Source organism: Myotis yumanensis, unplaced genomic scaffold (assembly GCF_028538775.1).
Source record: "Myotis yumanensis isolate MYYU_CA2020_CCGP unplaced genomic scaffold, mMyoYum1.0.hap1 SCAF_16, whole genome shotgun sequence".
Lineage (NCBI taxonomy): Eukaryota > Metazoa > Chordata > Mammalia > Chiroptera > Vespertilionidae > Myotis > Myotis yumanensis.
The window spans coordinates 36,982,508-37,010,490 of NW_027223767.1; the positions used below are offsets into that span (position 1 = coordinate 36,982,508).

The 27,983-nt window shown below is 37.4% G+C and overlaps 1 protein-coding gene across 1 annotated transcript in view; it reads left to right on the top strand.

Moving 5' to 3' along the window:
* Nucleotides 1–27,886, top strand: part of GNA13 (G protein subunit alpha 13) — a 30,680-nt gene extending 2,794 nt beyond the window's left edge. Inside the window, 3 exon segments of the mRNA XM_070395218.1 lie at nt 2–205; nt 17,533–17,583; nt 22,209–27,886. Of these exon segments, the coding sequence (XP_070251319.1) occupies nt 2–205; nt 17,533–17,583; nt 22,209–22,781 (828 nt within the window). The 3' untranslated portion in view covers nt 22,782–27,886.
* The last annotated feature ends 97 nt before the right edge of the window (nt 27,887–27,983 follow it).

Below are 27,983 nucleotides of genomic sequence, written 5' to 3' on the forward strand. Positions count from 1 at the left end.
CCGAGAGAAGCTTCATATTCCTTGGGGAGATAACTCAAACCAACTCAATGGAGACAAGATGATGTCATTTGATACCCGTTCCCCCTTGGTGGCCCAGGGACTGGTGGAAACTCGAGTTTTTTTACAATATCTTCCTGCTATAAGAGCGTTATGGGCAGACAGCGGCATACAGAATGCCTATGACCGACGTCGAGAATTTCAACTGGTAAGAGATTTGTTAAAATGCTCTGATTTATTTTAATGACATTTATTATCTGAGAGTTACACACCCTTTTCACTGACTTCCACAATGTAATATATCTGTGCAGAATTTTAACCTCAGAAATTGGGTTGCTATATAGATGAGCTGTTTACTAGCAAGGTAAAAATAAGGTAAAACCCATAGATTTGTTGAAGCTGTGATAGTTAATTGATCATTTTTCCTTTTTGAAAGTAAGATAACAATTTTCGTAAGCACTGCTACATTTTTTCTGCTTTTGAAAATAATTACCTCTCTATTACAGCAATAATATTCATCCTTCTTTTTAAAAAATCAAGCTTTTACTCTTGGACTAGGAGTTCAATAACTGAACTAGGTTCAACTGTGCTATTTGGTCTTTAGAAGTACTCATTTTTTATGATACAGATTAATAGAGTGACAGATTAAAGTCCTTAATAATCTTTAACAGTCATTGTGCTTTTCGTACATTTGCATTCTGTTTTTGCATGTGTATTTTTTTAAGGCTTCTAAGCACATTTTACAAAATGAATTTATTATTTTTTCAAAGAAAATTTTCTGGACCAACTAAGTGGGTGTTCTATTCCATTTGGGGCTATAATAACAAACTACGATAGACTTAAAAACAACAGAAATGCATTTTCTCACATTAGAGGTTGGGAAGGTCAAGATCAAGGTGCTGGCAGATTCAGTGTCTAGTGAGGGCCCCACTTCCTGGTTCATAAATGGCCACCTTCCTGCTATGTCCTCACTTGGCTAAAATGTATCTGTTTAACAAACAGAAATCTTAGTTATTTTATCTAAGTTATTAGGTATCTGTTTTACATGGGAAGCACCTAAATTTTATATTTATTTTTTTCTACTTTGTCTTAAACAAGAACATATAACTTTGTAGCTGTTACAGAGGGTGGAAGAGAGAGGATCCGATCTAGGTTAAAGATACAAAAGTAATAACTAAGATAGATTTTTGTTTAAATCAAGTGTTTTGTCATTTAATTGTGAATGCTTTGATTGTATTCTGGGTTTTATTTGCCAAAGACTGGAAAGATCCCAGGAATGATAGCAATCTAGACTGTATACATTTGGAGCTAAGATCTGAAGTGTTATTGTACTATGATCAAAATAAAGGGACATTACGAGTAAAACTGCTTAGAATGTTTTGGTGGTGTCACTGGCATTAAAGCCATCCATATTTATGGGTGTGGCTACAAAATGACGTACAGCCAAGCAGTCTTTGCCATTATAGTTTGTACTCAGAAGCAGTCTTAGCGCTAAGAAGTTCTAAAAAAGTGTTATGTTAACTTTGTATAAAACTGATACTTAGATCTGTCTCTGAATTATGGCTCTCGTGTGTGTCATACAGTCTAGCACAGCCATGGGCAAAACTACGGCCCGCGGGCCGGATACGGCCCGTTTGAAATGAATAAAACTAAAAAAAAAAAAGACCATACCCTTTAATGTAATGATGTTTACTTTGAATTTATATTAGTTCACACAAACACTCCATCCATGCTTTTGTTCCGGCCCTCTGGTCCAGTTTAAGAACCCATTGTGGCCCTCGAGTCAAAAAGTTTGCCCACCCCTGGTCTAGCACTTGGCTATGGGCTATTTTGTATAGTTCTCTTTTTGGTGTGTGTGTGTCTTGTCACATAATTTGTCCATTAATGGAAGGCAGAGATTACCTCACAATGTTGTGAAAATTGAGTAGCTGGCAACATTATATGTTGAAAAATTATTAATTTAACTTAACAAGTGACCTCCATCCAGTTCTCAGACTTGTGGTTAACTTTTGTCCTTTGGTCAGTACCTATAGTATATATAATCTAATATAAGGCTAATATGCAAAGTGTCCCCATGGGAGTTCAACTGGGGGTTCTATCGCTCGCTATGACGTGTGCTGGACCACCAGGGGGTGGCACAGAACGAAGTAAGGCTCCAGCCAGCAGCTGGGGAAGGGAGGCCCCGACCGGCAGCCAGAAGGAAGGCCTGGCCAGCAGCCGAAAGGCCCCAATCAACCCTGATCGCTGGCCAGCCTAGGGACCCTACCCATGCACAAATTTCGTGCACCAGGGCCTCTAGTTTGTTTTATGAATTTTGGTAGTCTTGCATAAGTTCCTCCCCCACAACCTCTTCTCATCTCCCTTCACCCTCTCTCCTGTTTTTAAGTGCTGCTTATTCTCCTTTCTTCTGAATTCATTTTCCCAACAAACCACACTTTCCACTCTTAAATTTTTTCAGGATGTTATTCATCTTTCCCAGGTCAGGGAAGAAATGCCATCTGTAACAGCATGCAGTTCATAATTGACTGAATGAATAAACGTCTGTACTCTAAAGTTCTCTGTGGGAAAGTTCCATAAGTCCATTCAATTGAAGGTGGGCTTCACTGGCACTTCTTGAATTTGGACATTCACCTCTTATTGTCTCATACCAAGACTGTCTTGTCATCATTGTTGAGAAAGCATTCCTAGGTATTTGCCATTAAGAACAGATAGCTAAAACCACTTAGGATGAGGATCTGCATGTTCTTGACTTGAGCCAGCTGATGCTTCAGGAGCAAAGAAGACATTGGGCAGGAGAGACAAGTTCTAGAAATATAATTTTCCTGATAAAAAGTAGGCACACAAGAAAAGAGGGACAGGGCAAAGATATAATTTTAAACTCCTGGAGCACATGGATTTCCCCCCCCTATATATTCTTGGCATTGTTCATGGTATCTGGCACCCTGGTGCTCAACTATTAATGATTCTCATACTTTTTGGATGCTCTGTGGTGCTTGACATAGTGTCAGGCACTGGGAAGGCACTTGGCTCATTAAAAATTTTCCTCCAAAGTCATATTCGGTTCCTTCTCTTGTCTACATACAGCCAATCCCCAAGTCCTGTCTTTTCTACCCCTGCAACATCTCTTGCATCCACTGCCTCATTTCCTCCTCTACATTATTGTCCTAGTACCTCTTGCTTGGACTCCCAGGTAATCTTGGGTCATATACAACATGGGTTTGCTCGAAAGTTTTGCTCATCCTCTATTGCCTAAAGAACAGAGTTCAGCTTTTTTTTTTTTTTAAAATATATTTTATTGATTTTTTACAGAGAGGAAGGGAGAGAGATAGAGAGTTAGAAACATCGATGAAAGAGAAACATCGATCAGCCGCCTCCTGCACATCCCCCACTGGGGATGTGCCTGCAACCCAGGTACATGCCCTTGACCGGAATCGAACCTGGGACCTTTCAGTCCGCAGGCCGACGCTCTATCCACTGAGCCAAACCGGTTTTGGCCAGAGTTCAGCTTTTTTATTTGAGTCAAAACTAGCTGGCTTACCTATGATTCCAACAATGTATTCTATATAGCTTATTTGACTACTGCGCACGTCTTACAACACCTCAATTCCCACATTCCCTGATCATCTGCTTCCACGGCTCTCTTCACAAAGTCCCTCTGTCAGGGTTTTTAATTACTGTGTCTGTTCATTAGGTCCTACCCTTCACTTAGAACAGTGGTCATCAAATTTTAATGTGACTAAATGCACTCCATAGACTCTTTAAATCAGATTCACTGGAATGCTTGCTTAATACAAATCTAAACAGATTCCGAGACATCATCACAAGAGGATCTGATTCAGGAATCTGGGAGGGGACCCAGAGATCTGTATTTTTAGCAGACAGCCATTGGCAATTTGGATGAATTTGTTCCTTGGCCACACTGAAGAACAGTGCTTAGGATCAAAGCTTTCCCCATGGTCCCGGTTGGAATGCCCCTGCCCGTGCTCTCTGTGGTATGCTTGTGTTCTAACCCTCACATGTGTTCAAGTTATTTGCATTCTTGTTTGGCTCTCCCACTGAAGTAGAGGCTCCTTTGGTATGACTTGTTTGTTTTTTTCTCTCTCACTAGCATAAGACCTGACATTTATTTTATTCCCTCATTTTTTAGACATACTGAATTAATAAGGTTATTTTAAAAAAAGAGAAACATCTCACATTAAGTTCCTTCCAGGAAATATGAATTATTTTTGTATTCTAATTGGTTAGTTTTCCAGGAGATGGGAAGTCCTTGTGTTGCAGAATAATTTTTCTTTTTTGCAGTGTTTAATGTATATTCTTGAATCTTGGATAGAAAGAGTAAACAGGGGAAATGAGAGGTAAAATTGGCTATTTTTGTTTTAACTAACAATTGATTATTAAACTTATTAATGCAAATTGAAAGGAAAAGAAAATGTGTCGGTTTGTTAAGCCTCTCTGTGGCTTTTTTGCTTCAGATGAATGACTGTCCTGTTACTAGTTTTTGGGACAAGGGATAGGATAGTGATATCACAGCTTAGGTTTTCAGCAGTCCAGTCGTTTGTTAGTAATAACTTTGGGTGCAAACATGAATGTTTTTTTCCCCCCGAGTTCTCAAAGGCAAACATTTCCTTTTCTGGTTAGTTTCATTATGGGTAAGCTAAATAGCTTACTGTGGAAAAAGAATTTAATCTGTTTTTATAGCTTAAGGGACCGTTCTAGTTCTTACACACTAGCACACTGAGGATAATACCTATATCCTAAGAAGTGGTCTCTGTTGGTACTGGGTTAAATGTTTGTAATGCTCAGTTTTGGCTCTGCATTCACTGCAGCCTGCAACTGCACTTAGGAGACGCCCTCTCTTACGTGACAGTAGTTCGGGAATTTGGTAAGTTAGATGACTAAAGAGATGGGAGTCCAGAGTTGGCTAGGAAATGAAACAACTGGAGGTATGTAGTAAAACTAAGAAAATAACTAGGGATTACTGCCAATTAAATTTTTTGGATTTTTAATATATAGTTACTTATTTAGAAATATAAGCAAACTTTGTAGACTTGGGTATATGGACAGGAAAGTGTGTGACACTGGGAGGAATACTCTAGAGCAGTGGTTCTCAACCTTCCTAATGCCACGACCCTTTAATACAGTTCCTCATGTTGTGGTGACCCCACCATAAAATTATTTTCGTTGCTACTTCATAACTGTAATTTTGCTACTGTAAACAATATGTAATTATATATGTGTTTTCCGATGGTCTTAGGCGACCCCTGTGAAAGGGTCGTTCGACCCCCAAAGGGGTCGCGATCCACAGGTTGAGAACCGCTGCTCTAGAGCTTCCTAATTTCTATAAACAATTTAACTTGTCAGCATTAATACAACTTCCTGTAATTACCAGTCTTTCTTTTTAAAAAATATTTTTATTGATTTTAGAGAGGAGGGGAGAGAAATAGAGAGATAGAAACATCAATGATGAGAGAGAATCATTGATCAGCTGCCTCCTGATTGATTGCTCCCTACTGTGGATCAAGCCCACAACCCGAGCATGTGCCCTTGACTGGAATCGAACCTGGGACCCTTCCGTCCATAGGCAATCACTCTATCCACTGAGCTAAACCAGCTAGGGCAACCAGTCTTTTTTTGCAATCCCTAAAACCAAGCTGTTTTCTTTGTTATCGTGGTACCTTCAGTTAGATGTAATTTTTCTTAAGTAGTACAGTTTGTACTTGACATAGTTACACTTCTCCAAGCTGATGGGGTAGTTTATTCTGTGTAACAAAGTAGCTATTTAATCTCATGTATTGGCTGCTGAAAAGAGCTGAGTGCTAAGTAAGAACTTCAGGTTGGAGTAAAATATTTATTTTCACTATAGCATAGATTTGAAATACTATAGAGTTAGAAGCATTGGTTTATTCTTTGACACTAATTTGGATTTGCTTTAGAAAATGAATCACATATGTAATACCCTTTGTAATACTTTAAGCAATAAAAAAATTTAAAAAAGAAAAAAAAAAGAAAATGAATCAATTTCTGCTTTCAGTTGTAAAGTATGACCATGTTCCTGTTGGAGAAGGATTCAGTTCATTTTCTTTATGAATAAAAGCAAAACAGGACTTTGACTTCAAGTTGCTAGATACTGATTGTCTACTGATTCTAGGCTTAGAGTTAAATATTTCAGCCTATATAAGATAAGGATTACATATAACATTAGAGGTTGTAGAGATTTTAAAATTCAGGTCTCTATGGGTAGGATTTCTTGTTGATGAATTTGATCAAATGTCAGAGTGGTTACATTTTTTCCAAACTTTGGAAGCCCAGAGCTATAGTACTGTTTACATTAAAAAACAAAAATGTTTTTAGTATGTATTTATACAAAACAACTTTCTGAGATTGTGTGTGAACATGTATGTATGTATACATAAATATATGTCTTGATGTGTTTTGTTATATTGACATGTTCATGTCAATATATCTTATATTTTGGGGTGGGAGAGTAGAAACTTGACTAGCTATGAGATTTGTGGGCTCCCCGTGCTGAAAGGGGGATTGTAAAATACTTTGCTGGTTTCTGTATTACACTTTTATTGCTAAACAAAGCTAGTGATAACAGTAATTTATGCTGCTCTGAAAATGTTTATTAAACAACTAAGGGATGGAGCAAGGAAATCATTTTGTTAGGAAAACTAGATGTTAGTTTCAGAATTTCTACTAGAGTGTGGACCTAACCCAGGAGAAAGCTTTGTGAGCTCACTTTTAAGGAAAGCATAGCATGATGACCGAAGGACTCTCTGGCTTGAATATTCCCTGTTGACCTTCCTCAAATAGGCAGCAGCCCAACCAAGTGGAGGTATCTAGTCACATTAGCCCCAAACAGGTGCTAATTTCTTTCTCCAGAAAATGAATTCAAGTGCTGATAATTCTATCACATTTTAATACTTTATGTTTTATCAGAATGCCTTTGTACTTTTCAAAGCTCTGTCACATACATTATCATGCAATCCTTAAAAACAAAATACAGAAATAGAAGATGTGTTATTGTTTGCACTTCACAGATGAAAAAATTCAGATGCAGAGAGAGGTTCCTTAAAGCTTTGAATCACAGAACCAGTAAATAATAGAGTGGACACTAGAACCCAGACCAACTCCTGGCCCACAGCACTAGCCACTAAACCATCTTGCACACACTCCAATGTTATATTCGTGGAGCATTCTCTTCTTTTATTTCCACACTCTCTGACCAACACCCATACACTCAAATATTACCACTCCTCTCATAAGTTCTAGCACATTATTAAATATGTATAAGGTTTTCTTAAGAATACATAACATTGCGCTGATATTCATACAGTTGTTTTATATTCTGAACTTTCATAATACTCTTGTGCCATTTCTTTTTATTGTATTAACTTAGGTTATACTTGAGATATAAATTAACTTAAATGACATTTAATAGTAAATTTATTACCTTAGAGTGGCACAGTTCATCCTAACCACTATTCATCATGGGAAAGGCTGTTGGAATCCTCACCTCCTTGAATACTAAATGTACTACTAGTCATCCTCTACTGATGTTCCATTAGTGAGCATGGTTTTTATTTATTTTATTTTTTGTGAACATGTTTTTCTTTTTAACTTTTATTGATTTTTAGAGAGAGAGGAAGGGAGAGAGAGAAACATTGATTTTGTTGTTCCACTTATTTATGCATTGATTGATTGCTTCTTATATGTGCCCTGACCAGAGATCAAACCCACAACGTTGGTATATTGGGAAGATGCTCTAACCAACTGAGCTACCTGGCCAGGACAATGAGCCCTGAAAAAGAATGTTTAATGGCAACCAGTTATCTGAAAGGCAGCCATATATTTTTCTAGGAAAGTGTCATTTGGAAATTAGCACATATCTGGTATATAGTTGCTCTTGGTTTGGAGAAGGGGATATCAGAACACTATTATTATTTTTATGAGCTCCTTTGCAGTGTTGCTCAGATAATTGTCACAGTTCTCATACTATTGAGCATTCCAGATTGCAGTTTGTTGCACATATGTGCATATTTTTGAAAATTAAGTGATTTTTATTTCCTTGCTTGAAAGTACTTCATTTTTTTTCTAGTTACATGATACAATTCACTTTTATCTATATGGTAAATATATATATTTTGCAAGATGCCTTTTTTCAAGAGAATTTGTTTAATCTACATTAGAGTATTATTGGAATGGGTTTATACAGATCAAGGAAATTGTTTTGTTTTGAGAACTGGACTAAAGTTACCATCTTCTGCATTGATAGTAGTTGTTCATCTTAATCTTTCAAATTTAATCTCTCTTCTTTGGGCAAAACAAATTTTTAAAAATTTAAATCACTTTGGTGAGTGTACTTTTTCATCCCAACTACTCTACAACAGATTCAGAATACTTGAGTAGAATTACTCTTCCTTGATTTATTTTGGTTTTGGTCTCAATCATAAGACCTGTGTACTTGGTTTTGCTACATGAAACTTTACTTTGTATCTTCCAAACAAATTAGAAAATAACCAAGTTCAAATGTATTGATTTATTTTGCATATTGTAAAACATTTAGAAATGATTTTAATGTGATAACCTTAAGATTTGATACAGTTTTCTACAATGCCGTGAGATAAAGTGGAACTTTAAATGGCTAGCCAGAAATCGTGTCCTGGCTGTGCCACTCACTGTGTGAGCTTGAGCAAGTCCCTCAGCATCTCTGAATTTCTGCATCTGAAAATTGGGGACTATCCAAGGACCTACTGTTACTAATTGTTGTAGGGATTACATGAGATAATCCATGTAAAGGACTTTAGTGCAGTGCCTGACACTGCACTAATATTTTATTAATATTAGCCATATGCACATAAACCATATGTAGTTTTTTAAAAAATAAAGCACTGTAAGCTTTTATTTGATTCATGCTTTGAACTTGCTTACCAATATAAAAAATTCTGAATTCTAAATAATGCAGAATATGGCTTACATTCTCATTAGACCATATGTTGTCTAATAAAGGCAGTACTTCCAAGAGAGATTTGAGGTTTTCATTGCTACATTGGTTCTTGCTGCCTTCTCATGTCACTTTGCTTGATTTTCCATCTAATGAGTAGTCAATTTAGCCAAATCCTTAGCTTCCTGCCCCTTACATAGTGTGGTGAGATACCTTTGGCATAGGTGCAGGTGCTCTGCTGTCTCCTTCCCTCTCCCTCCTTTGTCTCTGTGGCAACCCTCCACGCTCACCTACTGTGCTCCTTCACTTTATGCCATTTCCTGTGCCCATGGTGGGCAGAGGCTTTGTGAGTACCACTCAGGTTAAAGAGGGTGTTTGGGTTTCTTTTTCCAAGGTAAAAAAATAATCCATATATTTATAAAATACAAAATTATTTTCTTTTTAAGATTTCATGTACTTTTATGAGTTTTTAGGACTTCTGACCATTTTATATAAAAACCAACTAAAACAGTCTAATAGAGAATTTCTACTTTTTCTCATGGAGCAAAATAAACAAATTTCAAATCTGTTCCCCTAAAGAAAAATTTTTTATTGACTTTGGCATTTAAAAACGATGTTAGCCAATGAGCAAAACTTTAACACCCCCTGCCCCAAATAGTTTTTAACAGTGTCTTTGGGTTTTTTGAGCTGGAGCAGCTGCATGTATCCTGTTAATAGGACATTTCTTTTAACTCTTCTAGAAAGGTTAAAGAAAAAAAGCTGGAATAATGAATAATTGGGGCGAGAGACTTTCACTTTCCTTTTCAGTAAAACTCATGGACGATACTAACAATGAGCAAAGGGACTAAGTTTTTGCTAGCGATTCACCCACATTATTATTGCTTGGCCAACTGTGTGCCACACAAGGCCTAATAAATAAAAAGATAGACATGTTTATACTTTAGACAAGTTGCTATTCAAATGTAAGATGGTCTCTAAACTCATTTTTATTGATTTTTTTTAAAAACCTAATGAATTATTGAATGCTATATGCTGCAAATACTTTTCATTTTAGTTGAAATCATTAAAAAGAGTAATATGATTTAGCTTATTGAGTTAAAATATTGCAATGTAAATGATTTGCTATTTTTAACTGTTATTACTTTGCCACATTTGCAGTAAAACTGTCTTTATTAGCTACAGCTTCAAAAATGATAGGGACTTAAAATTGTTACCATATAGATGATATACATTTCAATTCTGGACTAGGGCAGAGAGAATTATATTTGCTTAATTTTTTCCTTGACCTTTTAAGTTATGTTATGTTCAAATGTTGCAACCAATTAGAAGGTTTTCACCTGTTGTATAGCATTTTGCACATATCTTAATGTAAGATATCTTTCTTTTGTAAAAGAAGGCTCTTTATTTAAAAAAAAAACTTTTATTCTGTAGAAATGCATTATTTGATAGAATATATATGTCCATCTGATGGTTTCCTATTTATTTATATTTTATACTATATGCAAGTATTAAGGTTTAAAGCATGACTTTGAGTATGTATTTTCATTATGATCATTTGAATTCTTTTCTCTTCATGTGAAAATTGAAGAGCAAATGTAAAAGTCAATGAGGGTAAGAAGGGCTTGGGGAGCAAATTTCAAGGGTTCGGTTATTATTTATTTAACAAGTCTGATAAATCAACTTGTCAACTGGCAGCTTTCAGCAGCCTTTGGTAGCATGTCCTTGAACACCTAATACTGAGCAGGCATTTGTTTTAGGCTGGGTATTTGCTAGTGAACCAAATGAAAATAATCTCTGATTTCATTCATCTTAGTGTTATTTGGAGGAACTTACATTACAAACAATCCCACATGTGATAAGTGCTCTGAAGGAAAAGAAAAGGAACCTGTGACAAAACAAGAGGATGGTTTGAAGAGATGGACATTTAAGTTACGACCCCATGGGTGAGAAAGGGTCAGCCAGGCAAGGAGAGGGAAGAGTTTGACGGGCAGTAAGAGTACCATGTGTGCAGGACCTAAGGTGCAGAAAGCTTGCTGGAGTGTGGAGATTGGAGGGAAGTGAGGAGAGCAGTCAGTCAGTAAATACTTATCAAAAAACCTTTCTACTGTTCTGGATGCTAAGCAGTTCCAGAGCTAGGTGGTAGCCGTTGAGATGTAGGGACGACAGTGGATTCAAGGTAAAAAAGTCATTGGGTTTCTGACAGATTGGATATGAGGTGAGGGAGAGAGGCATATGTTAAGAGTAACTCTGGTTTCTGGTTTTAACAACCAGGTAGATGGTGCTTTTTGCTGAAATGAAAAGACTGTAAGAAAAGAATTTGACAGGGAAGATTAAGACTTTAATTGGGCATATCAGGTTGAGATCTGTGAGACATGCAGATGGAATCAAGAAGACAGTTTGCTACATGAGTCTGGAATCCAGAATAGAGCTTTGGGCTAAAAGATGGAAATGTAGGAGTTGTTTGTTATTTGGGTGATATTTAAAATCTGTAGGATGTACACAGTTATTCAGGGAAAGAGTATAAAAAGAAATTAGGGCTCGGGATAGAGTCTTGAGGAACCTTCAACCTTTTGAGAATGTTCAGAAGAGGAGATGCTAGCAGAAATGGCCAGAAAGACAGAAGAAATCAGGAGATAGGAGAAATCCAGAAATCCATGTAATGCCATGGAGGCCGCAAAAGTGTTTCAGTGAAGAAAAACATGGTCATTGGTGTCACATGCCACTGAGAGGTCTTGTATGGTAAAGACTGGCATGTCCATTGATTTTGGCAACGGGGAGGTTTTGCTGACTGTGGCAAGTGACAGACTTGGTAAGGATGAAGTCAGGCCAGAAGGGCCTGAAGAGGGAAGAGAGGTGAGGAAGTAGAGAAGATCCCCTTGAAATGACTGTTCTCATTTCCCTTTGCAGTACTTTCAACCACCTGGCTTAGTAGGTTGGGTTTTTTCAAGTCTTTTTAAAATTCAGGAAGACATTGTATTAACCAGTTTCTTTGAATCTCACTGTGAGAAGAAGAGTTAATATCAGTTAGTAATAATTAATCTGTTAGGCCAGGCAAGCACAAGACCTTTTCACTTTGTACTTGATTGTTTTATGACCATTTCTTATATAATGGGGCAATAATTTGATCAGTTATACAATGCACTCATTCATTTCTTTATTCTTTCAGCAAACATGTATTGAATACATTCCCATAGTATGTTCTGGGCTGAGTGGGCAGGCCCTGGGGACTGAAGAACTGCCTGTCTAGCTGTCAGTCTAGTGGGGAGCAGATAGAAAAAGTCAACCAACAGTGTTTGTAAATGAGAATGACAAATGCTGTAGTATTTGTTGCTTTTGTGCCAAGAGTATGCAGAATCACTAAGGGTTTACTAACCTAGAAAAGACCTACGAGAGCATGTTGTCCTGTTCACTTCATTTTATACATAAAACATGGGTCCATGGGGGTTAAGGCCACAGGTAGTTTGGTGATAGAGCCATGATTCAAACTCTGGGCTGTAGGACTCCGTAGCCCATGTCTTATGTTCACAACCAACCATGCTTTCCTGAGTCCCTTTATAGCACAATTAACTAAATAGTGATTTGGAAAAGGAACTGATTACCAATATAAATTTTGAGCTATTTCCCACCTTCATCGTTATTTAGAAACATTCATAGGTTGCATTGCTTTGCTGTCTGACGCGTTTGCCAGGTAGACAGGGAAGGGAAGATGATTAACGCTTGCGCAAGTTGTGTGGAGCTACTCTGCTGGCCCAAGTTGGGATAATAGGTTCAACACCTCACTGGGAATAAAGTGATCTGGGTTTTCCTCTCACCTGCTGTGTAATAAAGGCATAGAATTTATTAATTGATGTTGATTGTTAATGTTACTTAATATTGATTATTGTGTAATTTTGAGTTGTGGGGATTTCAAGATTCATTGTAGCACATCATAGAGCAGAACTTTCCATCCGGTGTGCATTCACAAGGACTTCTGGGTATTGTGAATTGCTCTTCTAGGCCCTCTATTGGTTATCAGGGGAATTGAAACTATATTTGGGAAGTATGACCTGTGTTGGAAAACTGTGTTTTTTGTTTCTTTTTAACAATTGAGGTCATTTCTTTTTTGAAAATAAAAAAAATTACTACTGAAAGGTTCTAGTTCTGGCACAGCTAAATATTTTTTTGTTCGGATTATATAAGATTGACCCTTTCCAAAAAAGTATTTTAGTTTTGAGGAATTCTCAAAACGCTAAGCTTTTTATTGTAATGTGAAAACTGGAAAGTAGGAAAATTGTTTTGTTTTATTTTTTTTAGGGAATTACCTGCTCCAGAATCCAAATTAGCTTTTTTTATTTTTTTATTTAAAACTATATGTCCATTGTAGAAAAGCATCCAGTCAGCCACTTATGCACCACCCCAAGACATCTTTGTTGATATTTGGTGTATTTCCTTCTGGTATTTCAGTACAACCTCGGTGTTGAGATAAGCTTTTCAGGACTTTCTGTACAGTTTTATATCCTGTTCACTTAGAAGTGCAACGTTAGTATTTCCTGCAGGCACTGATTTTCTCAGAACTGGCAAGGCATTCTTAGAAAATGTATGTGATTTTTTTGTTTGTTTGTTTACATGGAAAATTCTCTCGTGCGTGTGTGTGTGTGTGTGTGTGTGTGTGTGTGTAAGGAACAGAAACTGGTCATACTAAATGGTAACATAGAATAAATATGCAGTAAATTACCATGTTGCCTAATTAAGCAGTGTTATATATCACTAGAGGCCTGGTGCACGAAAGTCATGCACTGGGGAGGGGCATCCCTCAGCCTGGCCTGCCCCCTCTCGCAGTGCAGGAGCCCATGGGGAGCGGACCTAAGCCCGCAGTTGGATATCCTTAGCACTGACACAGAGGCAGAAAAGGCTCCTGCCTTCACTCCTGCGCTTGCCAGCCATGAGCCTAGCTTCTGGCTGAGTGGCAGTCCCCCTGTGGGGGCACACTGTCCACCAGGGGGGCAGCTCCTGCATTGAGCGTCTGCCCCCTGGTGGTCAGTGTGCATCATAGGGACCTGTCGTTCCACCGTTTGGTCGATTTGCATATTAGCCTTTTATTATATAGAATTATTATATAGAATATTAAAGCTAGCCCCTCTCTGTAATATTAAACTTCTTTCTTACATTTAAAATTTGTATTTCTTTTTGTTGATTTTTAGAGAGAGAGAGAAGCATTGATTTGTTTCAATTAATGATGCATTCATTCATTGATTGCTTCTTTTGTATATGCCCTGATTAGACATCAAACCTGCAACCTTGCCGTGTCGGGGTGTCACTCTAACCAACCGAGCTACTTTGCCAGGGCCTGCATTTCATTTTTACAGGAAGAAGATTTTTAAGAGAAATGCTGGCCTTCACTCAGAAACCTGTATTATTTTTTAAAAGGAACTGTAATTCTTATACAGACTTTTGAGGATAATTGATACTTTCTAAAATAACAAAATTGAATAGCATACAAGTATTAGGTACACATGCATAAATATAAGATATCCATGTATCCAAAAATGTGTTAGACATATGGCTAAGTTTTTTTCTCATATCTCTAGGATGAAGCATTTTAATAAAATAAGAGAATTACTAAACTGCATTGTACATTTTGTGTTATGTGTAAATTGGAATTTGGTAGGACTACAGGAATACTCTTAAAAACTAAAATCTAGCTTTTTGTGCACTAGTTTATTTTTATAGCTTATATGCAAGAAAGAGTTAAAATTAATTGTCTAAATTAGGTATTCTTTTGGACATTTGATTTAGGCTGTTGTAAATTATCTTAGATTAATCTGGATAGGTACTTAATTTGATGGAAAATATTTTCAAATATTGGGGTGGTTTATGTTGTACCTAATTTTGGCCCTTTTGGAAGTTTTAAGTGATGCACATAGAAAATGCTAGCAAGAAATTTGAAATTCTGCATTTAGTTGGAGTCTACATAATTTTGACCTATCTACAATTTTGACTATAAGTAAATCCTCTCGCTCCTTGTGAACCAAACAAAAGACATGAGTTAGTACTTTAAGCATGCTTTAATGATAAAGATGACAATATCACCCTTATTAAAAACATGTACTGTGCGTCACATCAATACTTTAAAATGCTTTTTCCAAATAAAAATGAATAGAGGACGTCATTAAACAAAAAGTAGGCCATCTCAAAGATAAGGAACAATAAAATAGGTCCTCTGTGAAGACCAGGCAAAATGAGAACATCGGGAGGGCAGTAAGTGAAAGGAGAAGTGAAACTGCCCATAACAGGCTCAGGACCAGAGAGCTTGATCCCTGCCCTGTGTGCAGAGCTGGCCTCTTTATTATGGTTTATTTTGAAGTTAAAATTAAGGGGAGAAAAAAGACATGGCACTCATCATAGAGGCGATATATTTCAAATGTTTGAAATAGGATGATTTCAAGATCTTTTAATTTAGAGTCATTTTCAAAGCTTTGAACAAACTCTTTAAATATAATCAGGCCTGGTTTTATGTTTATGGTCTTTAAGGAATTACGTATAATGTTCTAATCTTAGATTTCAAACAGTGTGGGCAGAGCAATTTCATGTTATATTTCATCTTTTCATGTGAATACGTGAAGAAACAATAGAGAAAGGACAAGTCAGATGGGAAATTGAGTAATTATCTTTGTCACTAGCCACTTCCTTAGACTGAATGAAGAATCTTGGTTCATTAACCAACTTTTAACCCCACCCTTTTTTCATTTTGTACCTTCTATTTGGCATTCAGTTCTTGCTATAAACCTTACATAAGTAAGTGTTAGATGGAAAAGTTTATATTACACATAGTCTGTGCACAGAATGTTGTCCAAAAGGATCCTTATTTAGATGTGGCTTCACAAAGATATTTGCAGGGCTTCAATTACTACTCTATGTAAATGTGAATTATTAATTTAAAAAAAAACCTATAGGTCACTTTTAAAGGCAGGTTAATAAATTTCCTATTGACTAGATTTCTTCAAACATATGCTTAATGAAGCCTGCTTAATGAATATTCAGAAAACATTTTGACATGGCTTCGTTTGGGGATTATAAAACTAATGAAAATTAAAGGCATATTATACCTTATTATGGCAATAGATGCAATATAATATGGTAACACAAGTCACAGTTGTAATTAATTTAAGGAGTAAACAGATTTGTAGTTTTCTCTCTTATCTCTTGATTTTTCCTCTTTAAAATATTTCAAACTTGCAAATAGAAGGACTGACTATGCATGGAACGGATGTAAGCCACTTTAAACCATTGGACTTTGCAATTTTAGAGCACAAACATCTATCTAGTAGTTTACTAGTACTTCAGGAAGTGTTTTCTTATTAAATTATTAAAACACTTCTTTCTTTTCCAACTACATTTTTGTGTAAGGCCAGATTTTCATCATATACTTCAACCAACCTAAAGTAGCAGTTCAAATTCAGAAGCAGATGAGTGCTCACTATCTTTTATTAAGATATGTTAAAATAGATGCACAGGCGATGGGTTTACTATTGACATATTAAAATGAATTATTAAATAAAATATTTGTTAATATCTTGGTTTTACTTTCTAATATGGTAAATAAATACCAGTAGCTATAAGCCACATGAATGAAGTCTCTTTGGGTTCCTCAGGAATCTTAAGATGTGAAAAGGGATCCTGAGATCAAAGAATGTGAGAACTGCCCTAACCGGTTTGGCTCAGTGGATAGAGCCATTGGCCTGCGGACTGAAGGGTCCCAGGTTCGATTCTGGCCAAGGGCATATACCTTGATTGCAGGCACATCCCCAGTAGGGGTGTGCAGGAGGCAGCTGATCGATGTTTCTCTCTCATCGATGTTTCTAGCTCTCTATCCCTCTCCCTTCCTCTCTGTAAAAAAAGTTAATAAAATATATATATATATATATTTTAAATGTGAGAACTGCTATTTTAATTCCTTATGGCTGAAAGTGTGGTCCCAGAAATCACTTGAACTATGGGAACTTCTCCCTCCCCCACCCCATCTCCACTCCAGTCGGAACTACAGTATAGCAAGGTTTTCCTGTGATTCTCCCATACATTAAGGAATCCCGGCCTTCAGGGTATTCCGGCAGGGGAAGTGCCTCATTAGAAATCCAACAGGCAAAGTGAAAACACAGGGAGAGAGCACTGGGAGATTCCAAGACCCAGAGCCTTCTTTCCTGAAATGGTTTCCTCTGTTAAAGAATTGCCTGTAACTGGAAGATATTTTATACGGTATTCTCACCTCATCTCTGGTTTGCTCTTGTCTCTGAAGATAACCACCGTTGCTATAAACTTAAGGCAGAAAAATGTAGACAAACAAAAATCCCACTTAAAGTTTAGTTGATATCAAAAGCATACATGCAATCCAAGCAGATGATCACATTTATGTAAAGCATTTGTGAAATTAACCAGGCTGTGGCACTTTGTGGCAGAGGCAGACATTTATATGTTTTTAGTGGGGTTAGTGTTCAGTCTGAAACAAACTATGTTTGGATTAAGTGTACAACCAGACAGTTTAATATAAACTGTTGTAACAAAATCTTCCATTTCTCAGCCCTAATAACTGTTTGTTTTCTTCTTGCTTTTAGGGTGAATCTGTAAAATATTTCCTGGATAACTTGGATAAACTTGGAGAACCAGTAAGTTTTTTAACTGAGTGTTCAGTGCCATTTGAAAGCAATAGTCAGGATATTGATGTCAGGAAATTTAGAAAAAGTATGTATCAGGCTGTTTGCTTCTCTCTCTATCCTAGTGGCAGTATTCTGACTGTTCCCACTTCATTTTTTCCCCCTCTACTATCCAGATCTCTGCCATTTCCTTAAAGAATTGCCCTATCCACTGCTTTATGAAAGTAAAACTGTTTAGAGAAAGAAGTTTATGTTTGAAAATGAGATTGCATTTTATATGTTCTACTTTACTGTCTTTTGGGTTTTTTGTAAACAGAAACAGGAAGAACACAGTGAGTTCATTGATTTTAAAACCTTTCAGAAAACGGTATTTTCCAGCTCGGGGCCCCTTTGTGTTGAGTTACAGTGTAGTAGGGCTAGATACTGAAGGCCCAATGAAGAGACTCCACGTTGTAGGAGAAAGGGTTTGTGATTTTCCTGCCGTGTATCCCTCAGAGCCAGCAGCTCTCAGCTGGCTGTGGCTGGCCCTGGCCTGCGCCACCGCGGGCAGAGCAGCTGTACTGTTTGTTCTCTGTATTGGATTCATGCAGAAGACACCATTGGGAGAAAGGTTCTGCTGCCTAGAAAATGTTTGGAAGCCATTGCCTTAGAGTCATTTGTTACCTGCTAAGTTTAGTGCAGTTCTGTTTTCCTCCTCGTAAAGCTAATTTCTGCTATAAATTTTAATATGATCTCATGGGTTCTTTGAGATATTTAACTTTATAACTAAAGGAAAGCACAACATGAAACCCATTACAAGTAGGAAAGTAAGATACCGATGGATCTAGGACACGTGAAAAAGTGCTCTCTTTTTATTCTAGCAGGATAATTTTTGTATTTTCCCTTATTTTGTATTTTGCTAAATTGTATTTGTCTGCCCTTAAAACTGGTGTTTTTCTCCTACCTGTTTCTTACACACAGATGTTCCAGAAGTTGGGATCCCCATATTTATCTGTTTTTACTCAGTCCACATCAGAGAAACTTTTTATTAAGTCTTATCTCATTATCACTCTTCCATCTGGTCAGATTATAAGCCTTAAAAAAAAGTTAAGAGAATCCTTAGTAGATAAACTAATTTTTAAGAGTTTTTTTCATGTTTTCCAATCCAAACACTGACCTGCTCTTCTTTTTTTTTTCTTTTTTACTTTTGAAATATATATATCTTTATTGATTTCGGAGAGGGCGAGATAGAAACATCACTGATGAGAGAAAATCGTGAATCGGCTGCCTCCTGCACTATAAGGGAACAATCATGCAACTTGGGCATATTCCCTGACCAGGAATTGAACTGTGACCTTCTGGTTCATAGGCAACGCTCAACCACTGAGCCACAGCGGCTGGGCTGACCTGCTCTTCTTTTTTTTTTACACTAAGCAACCTACAGGGTTGTTTTTTTTTCTGCTCTCCTTAATTTGCCTTTTCACATAGGCCTTCTTTGAGCATACCGTTTAAAGTAGGTCTCCTCCTCTTGTTTTCAGGGTCAGCCCTTGCTTGTTTCAAACCTCCTTGCTCTTATTACTACAGTTGGTTTACTTAGTTCTATGCTTATTGGTCTTTTGCTATAGGCCAACTCCAGTGAATTTTGTACTAACTGCTTGGTGTCTTATATTGAGGACAGTTCTGAGGCTACATCTGGAATAAAAAGGAAAAAGTGCTGTAATCAGTTGGTAGTTGTAAAGGAGGGAAGAGTTGTAAACCTGGATGCGCTGCACATCGGCCACCCATTCTGTACATATTAGACAAGTCACGGGATTGCATTTGCTTCTCCATCTCTGACTGTGGCACCAGGGTCATTGAAGCCCTTCTGTGTGCCCAGCCCCATGACCCTCTGGTAGGTGGAACAGCACCTAGGTCAAGGACCTGGGTTCTGCAGCCAGACCACCTGGGTTCCAATCCCAGTGCTATCACAGACTGGCTCTGTGTGACCTTGGGCGTTTCTAAACGAGTTTTTTCATCCATGTCATAGGCATAGTAAGAGAACCAACCGCATAGGGTGTGGGACAGTTACATGAAATAAACCCCCTGTCTCAGTCTGCTCAGGCTGCCATAACAAAATACCACAGCCTGGGAGGGCTTAAACAAAGGCATTTATTTCTCACAGTTCTGGAGGCTGGAAGTCCAAGATCAAGGTGCTAGCTAAGGACGGTCATGAAAGCCAGTCAGCAAAGTTCAGATCTAATGGAGTGTGGGTGGTTCCGAACTCACGGTGCAGGAGGGGTCAGTCTGGGGGTGGCTTAGAGATGGAACCAAGAGGTGCAAGGCAGAGAAACTAGTGAAGAGATGGTGATCCACGCCTGAGATGAAAGTGGGGACAATAAGGAGGAAAGGAAAAATGTAGGAAAGATTCAGAGAAGGAACAAGAGGATTTAATGTGAGATAGGAGATGACAGAGAGGCTTAAAGAATGCAGACATTGTTGGAGGGACAGGAAGTAGAAAGGAGAATTTACTGGTTGGACTTGGAGGAGTTGGTAAGGAAGAAAATGAGTTTTCTTATTGAAGACATTGTATTTGTGAATAGATTGTCAAGTGCAAATGAATGGTGAGCATTTAAAAATGAGACTTGAGTGGAAGTTTACCTTCCTTCCTGTCACAGCCTTGTTGATTTCCCTCTCTACAGCAAGTGGCCGTGGTGGTGGCAGCCGTGGTGGTGGCAGCCGTGGTGGTGGCAGCCGTGGTGGTGGCAGCTGTGGTGGTGGCAGCCATGGTGGTGGCAGCCGTGGTGGTGGCAGCCGTGGTGGTGGCTGACACAGTAGGAACTGCTAGATAGTATCGTCAAGTGTGCCAAACACGACTCTTAAGCACTTCATTCCTTTAACTCATATAGTGCTCACAGCACCCCTAGGAATGTTACTATATTTTACAAATGAGGAAATTGAGACAGAGAGGTTAAGTGACTTGTCCAAGGTCACACAGCTAGTTTTAAAGCTGACTCTAGAATTCACATTCCTAATCACTATTACTGCTACACCATTTAGCATTAAATGACATTGTCCTGTGTTTTATGCTTTGTATGAATTAGCCTTTATCTTCCTAACTAGAGTGTTAGCTCCTAATTAAGGCAATAATAAATGTGTTTTTATATTTTTGGAATTAGAACATTTTAAAGTAAGAACAATTCAGGGCTGGCATGTTTCTGAGGCATCTGGCACACAAGTGCACTGTGAATTGGTACCACCTTCCTAGAAAGCAGTTGGGCATTTAGTGTCCAGGGTTGTCAAAATGTTTATAACCTTTGACCTCATAATCTTATTCCCGATTATTTAGATGTTTGCATGAGAATTTTAATTGCTGCACCTCTATTAATTAAAGCAAAAAATTGGAAACAACCTAAATGAGCACTAGTAGGAGAATGTTTCTGTAAATCATATCACATTAATCCATCGATGTAAAGTAGGTAGGTATGTGAACAACAGCTAGAAGGAAACCTGGAAATGCCAACACTTTGGAGTCCCAGAGTTACTTAATAAAATGGCTGTTGATTACAGATAACTGTGAACTGCCTCCTTTTTTTCTTTACTCCAACACGCTATTTTCAGGAGATAAGTTTACAATTTGCATTGTAAGGACACTTTCATAATCAAATTACACTATTTGGAAAGACATGAAATGCAGCATTGGAAATAACAGCACTGTTTTTAAAAACTTACCTTGATTCTAAAAAATATGCTGACCTTGATGATGAGAATTTAAGGCTCTTCTGTTCAGTATTGCCAAAAAGCTGTGTCAACGTTCTGGAAAAATACTAGCCTGAGAAGAGAGAAAGTCAGTTATACTGCATAACAAAGGGCACTGGTACGGTAGCTGGTGACTCCTGAGACCAGCAGCTTCTGTCTGCTCAGGGTCTGGTAGTTGTCTGAGCCTGCTCACAGAGAAAGGCTCATTTGACCTTTGCATAAACTGTCCCTTAGAGGCAGGTAGGCAAGCCATCGTCACCTTCATTTCACAGGCAGAAGTGCTGACGGAGTAAATGACTACTTGTGTCAGTAGATGAGACAGCTGGAACACAACTACACCATACCCTGGAAACAGACCTAGAAAGTGGCCAAGTTAAGTCAGCTAATTAGTTACAGTAGAGGAAGTGTTTTCTATGTTTGTAGTACAGCAGCGATGATAATAACATGGAGTGACCAGCATAGAGGGTCATAGTCACTGAGGCGGTAAAGGAATGTTTAGTGTGGATCAGAGAGAGGCAGAACCTAGAAGTGATCCTCCTGAATTGACATTCAGACCTCAGGAGCAGGTGTATGCATGAGCAGTTGGCTGAAACTAAGAGTGGGTTATGGTGGGGAGCTATACTGAAGGCAGATACACAGCAGTTGGTAGATAAGACCTTACTCAAATTTGAGCAGGAATGAAAAAAAATAAATAGGTGCTGCTCATTTGTAGTGAATTTTGAACCAGTCGTCGTACACTAACATTTTAATATATTTGGCATTGTATAATTGGAATAATAATAGTATTGATGCTTTAGTATTACTAAGAGGTGTTGACATGTTAAAAAGATAATTTTGCTTGCATATCCATTCACTAGACACTTAGTAGAACATTAATTCTAATTCTGGTTCCTGAGTATAAAAGCTTTTTTTTTCCCCCCCAGAATTATGTTCCATCACAACAAGATATTCTGCTTGCCAGAAGGCCCACCAAAGGCATTCATGAATACGACTTTGAAATTAAAAATGTTCCTTTTAAAATGGTCGATGTAGGTGGTCAAAGATCAGAAAGAAAACGTTGGTTTGAGTGCTTCGACAGTGTGACATCAATACTTTTCCTTGTTTCCTCAAGTGAATTTGACCAGGTGCTTATGGAAGACCGACTGACCAATCGCCTTACAGAATCTCTGAACATTTTTGAAACAATCGTCAATAACCGGGTTTTCAGCAATGTCTCCATAATTCTCTTCTTAAACAAGACAGATTTGCTTGAGGAGAAAGTGCAAATTGTGAGCATCAAAGACTATTTCTTAGAATTTGAAGGGGATCCCCACTGCTTAAGAGACGTCCAAAAATTCCTGGTGGAGTGTTTCCGTAACAAACGCCGGGACCAGCAGCAGAAGCCCTTGTACCACCACTTCACCACTGCTATTAACACCGAAAACATCCGCCTGGTTTTCCGTGACGTGAAGGATACTATTCTTCATGACAACCTCAAGCAGCTTATGCTACAGTGATATACAAAAGACTTGCTGTTTTAATGCCTTTTTGTCTTTTTTATTGTTTTCTGTTTGTTTTGTTTTTTCAAATAGTTTACAACAGGAATTAGAAAAATCTTGATGCTGTGTTGAAGTTCTTGGAAATCTGAGTCCTTCTTCTGCAGACTTTGGTTTGTGGCTGAAAGCTGCTGAATAACAACACATTGCCAATATCTGCTGAAGTTTAGGCTTTGATCAGTTTCGCTATGGCTTCCATTAGAGTGGAGTTGTAATTTTCTGCCAAACCTCAGTCAAGGTATAGTTCAGGCTTTACCACCGTCCACTTTCAAACTGAATTGTCCTGTAGTGCCAAGTATAGCAGGTGTCCTTGAGTATTTGTAGTATGAGGTTGAGAATATTCAGTTCTAAAACAAATAAGATACCTTTTGTCTGCCTGACACATAGCAGCAACACTCGTGCCTAGCTTTATGGTGACCTATTTTGAAATGGCTATTGGAAAAAATTTTGATCTTAGGAATGACATTCTATAGATTCACCAGATTTAGCCTTCATGTATTTTTCATTACATGCCTAACAGTTGTTTTGTTTTAAAATTTCTGTGGTTCCTAAAGGTAATGTTTTTAGTGTTTTAAAGTTTACATGAGGATTTCTGGTTTGATGCTAATGGAAGTTCACAAATGGTACGGGGGAGCAAAAGGCAAGCAAGTGCCATACATAGTGTTTTGGTCGAAGTTATGAGTGAAATACAATTTACCCTTTTCATATTTAAATATCATGTAATAAAAGTGTCGGATGTGAAACATCTTGGCCATGGCAGTAACTAAAAATTGCAAGCAACTTGATAACAGAACTTTCTAAATAAACATAACCTTTCCAGATGTTATGTGTTTTACTCTCAGACTTTTAAATCCTGTTTCAGATTATTTGGGGCGTTACTGTAGGAAACCATTTTGCTTTTGTTTTTGTTTTGTTGTTTTTTTAAGTATATTTTATTGATTTTTTACAGAGAGGAATGGAGAGGGATCGAGAGTTCGAAACATCGATGAGAGAGAAACATCAATCAGCTGCCTCCTGCATACTCCTTACTGGGTATGCGCCCGCAACCAAGGTACATGCCCTTGACCAGAATTGAACCTGGGACCCTTGAGTCCAAAGGCCAACGCTCTATCCACTGAGCCAAACCGGTTAGGGCAGGAAACCATTTTGTACCATCACAAACGCTTTTCTTCTGCTCTCCTGTCTGTTCCCATTAACTCAGAGAGTGGCATTTTTGGGATTTTTTGTTGTTCATTTGGAGCTTGCAGTATTTTTGTATCAAACTATTCAAGATACAAGAAGGTATTTCAAATTCCTACTCATTCTTGGTATGTCACTAAAAAAGCACAGTTATGTGCATGTTCATTTATGAAATTCCAGCTTTATTGAGGTGCATTTGGAATGTTTTAAGGATATTCCTGAGAACAAGAGATAATTTTTTTAGTTCACACCAACATCTGATTGCATTTGACCTCCCTCCATTTCTTACCAAATGAAAACATACCCATGCAATAGCTTTTTGATTCCAGATACACTCACAGCAGACTCTTCAGAATGGCTGGTTTGCAGTACTGAAAATCCTGGCTTGCAGGGTAAGTGCTGTGTTGGAATTGGATTAGGGAAAAGATGGACAAGGCTGGGGACAGTTTGGAAAGTGGCAGCTTTTCTCCTTTTCCTGAAAATTGTGACTAAGACTGTGATATTCTTCACTTTACTGTATAGCTGATGGGTTCTCAGGTATTTTCTTGGCGAGGAAGTTCTTGAAAGATGGGTGAACGTTATGAGCCACCCACCGTTACGACAATGGCTCTTGGTCTGTCTTGCTGTCTAGTATGAGATAGGGCTTTTCTCTGAGCAAACCAGGGATTGTTCTTGCATACCTGACTTTGCTTGCATTTGCAGTTCCATCCATAGTCACTTCCAGTATTTTCATGCCTTGGTGATATGTGACCTCCAGACCTATCGCCCACATGATAATGCAAGTGTCCATGCATGTTTAAACATCTAGTGTTTCTTGCCAAAAAGAATACTTTGTTTAAATTCATAGAATAATTTCAGTGCTTCTGAATATCATGTGCACAGTAACATTTGGACTGTGTGGTGGAGAGTCTGTGTGTAAATTTAGCTAGTGGTTTTATGGAATGGCCAAAACATTAACTCCAGCGAGGGGCTGAAGTGAGTTCCCTATGTGAAGAGGACACTTGGTCTGTTTATGTTATATTTAAGATTTGTGACGTGAACCATAAATATTGCCTGACAAAGCAGAAATCACCAGTTTCCCTATATTGGCTACCAACAAGAAACATTGAAACACCAAACAGATATGGTATTATTTTGGGCAATTGTGATTTTCTTTCCTGATGTGTGTGATGTCTCAGAGTCAACCTTCTTTTATGGTAAAATCTAGAATACACTTTGAGGCAGCAAATTACTTATATTTAATGGCTGGCTTGTTTAGACATTCAGTAGAACTATGAAGTTCAATCTGAATGCTTTAGTCCACTCTTTTTATATACTGTATTTTTAAACTGGTTGAAGGAGTCGTTATACCTATATCATGCAAACCAAATCCTTTTGAAATACCACTATATGAAGATGGAGGTGACAGTTAGTAAACAAAATTAAAAGGGTGCTCATAGCTATGCCAATTTACCCCTAATCTCTAAAAACATGAATTAAAGTTCTTTCATGTGTTAAGATTTTCTTAGACTTCATGATTATTTGGAATAAGATGTGCCTAATTTTCTTACATTCTGTTCTTAAATCTGAATGTCTTCTTGTTTAATTCTTAAGAAATGCTACAAAATATCCTCGTTGACCTTGAAGAACTTTGTAGTATACAGAGTTGCCTTACATTACAAATCAAAGAACACCACAAATTTGGGCCTTGATTTTCATACAGGAAAAGGGTTTTGTCAAATGTTTTCTGAAGATCCAAATAATTCAAAGCGTGCCTCTGCTGCTTAAGTATTATTTTTTAATAACCTGAATCATTGCTTTCTGCCAAATACTGTGTTAAGTTTAAATCTTCATTTCAATCTTGTCTGGAAAGGGCACTGGATGGCTGGAGTGCAGCCGCAATCCGAGAAGGCAGTGAGAGTGAAAAGGGGTCAGTTATTTATTTTGTTTTCTTTGAAGTTTCATTGGCATGTATTTTACAAAGTTAGGAGCCTCTGGTGAATCACTCTAGTGAGGTTGTTTCGGGAAATCCTTGTTCAGTTGGTGGCAGTGGTTGGCTTAAAGTAGAAGGAAGTAAGATGACCTTACTACCAGAAATGACTAGAAATATTAATTTAGATTTGACAGAAATCATATGTCCTATAATTTTTTGTAAGAAGGAATAAATAAATCTTCCAATGTATACCCAAATACTTGTATTTATGCTTTTGATGAAATGTATTTTCAGCATTAATACACATATCCAGTTATGCCTTATTTAGATGAACAATAAAGTTACCAAGTTAATGTTCTGAAACTCAAATCACTATTTGAGAAGCCCTCAAATTGGTGCTTTCATTATATAATGATACATTTAGACAAAACCCCAAACCAAGCCATTTGCAACAGATTTTCTCCACTGCAAATTTGTAGCAATGTTATTTCTGTATATGTAATGAGAAAGCTAAATTATCAGTGTTAACTCTTGTTTGAATTCATGGAATCGTGCCTGTAAAGTTCAGTTCACTCTTTGTAACAAACTCCCTAATAAATCTAGAGAAAGTTACTCTGTTACCTTTTCATTTCTTCTAGTTTTATTTGAGGAATCAGGACAGAAATTTTGCACATGTCATTTTCAGTTGGAGATCTACTTAGTGCTGAGCCACTTTATCTCCTGTCATATCAACAGGTTAAGTTCCATTAGTCACCGACAATCTGGTCATGTGCTGCTTTACTAACAGAAAAATGATAGGATACAGATTGGCTTTCTGTCCAGTAAACATGAGGAAGGGAGGGATTGTATGGGAGTGGGTGTGTATGTGTCTCCATGTCCCAAATAATACATACCCGTTATTTTATGGTACGAGGCTAGGGCTTAATAAGTTTATGCTAGAAATTGAAGTATAAGACTAAACCTGAGCATTTTAAACAAGTTGGCTTTCATGGTTCTTTCATGGTTTTTTCAAGTACCACCACGTTGATAGTAGCCTTAGGCTGGTAAGTGATTCTTAACATCATATGGAGTACAGTGTTTGTGCCGCTAGCATGCTTATGTCTGTACTTGAATGTATAGTTAGCATTGAAATAAATATGTTCATTCTTATTTCATCCAGGTCTAGCCATCTGATTTCAAATGCCAGAGCTTATATGGACCAAAAAAGCATTAATGATAGGGCAGTATTTTCTGGGTTGATTAGAGGTTTTGAGACATACTCGAATCTGTTCATAATGATCATTTCCAGATGGATCAACGTATGCTGACCCACTATGCATAAATTTTCAATCAGTGAATATCATGATAGAAGTAGGCTACTTTCCTTGCCTTTGTATTTTAAAAGCTTATATATTTCTTGCCATAGTAAGTGATACATTTGTCCTCAGTCATGCCTATTTGATGGGGTGAGGGGTTAATTCATGGAAAGTACATGTAAAAATGCAACAAACTAACATTCCCCCTTTTTTGTTTTACCTCTTAAAGCAGAAGTAGAAAATGTTTTCACTGGCTTTTCTGTACAGTACTACTATATAGTAGGGAGAACTCATTTACCACAAGGAGCCTTATAAAAAAGTATATTTTGTAACAACCTCATAATACTGTACCTAACCAAACATGCTTTGTATTAGTTCTGTATAAAAGTATTTGTGGCTTAGGATTTTTTATACATATATCTTTTTATAACTTTCCAGGAACTAAGCACATTATCTGATATTGTAAATTATTTTCTGTCAGTGCTTTAGTTCAGGGTTGGCAATAAATTATTTCTAAAGGAGGTCTGAAAGTGGCAAGGACAGTTGGGTTTTATAAAATGAGTTACTAGTTATTAAGGCTTTTTACTTTTGTACATATTTTGCAGAATTTTTGCCTCTTGCTTTTAATATTTGCTTTGTAAAGATTACTGACATTTAATAAACATTTATAAACTATGCAATACTATGCTGTTATTTAAACTATTTGCTAAATGTAAAATGTGAAGCAGGCATTTACTTAAAATTGGAAAGCAAAAGTTTCATCTGGTGACTTTAAAG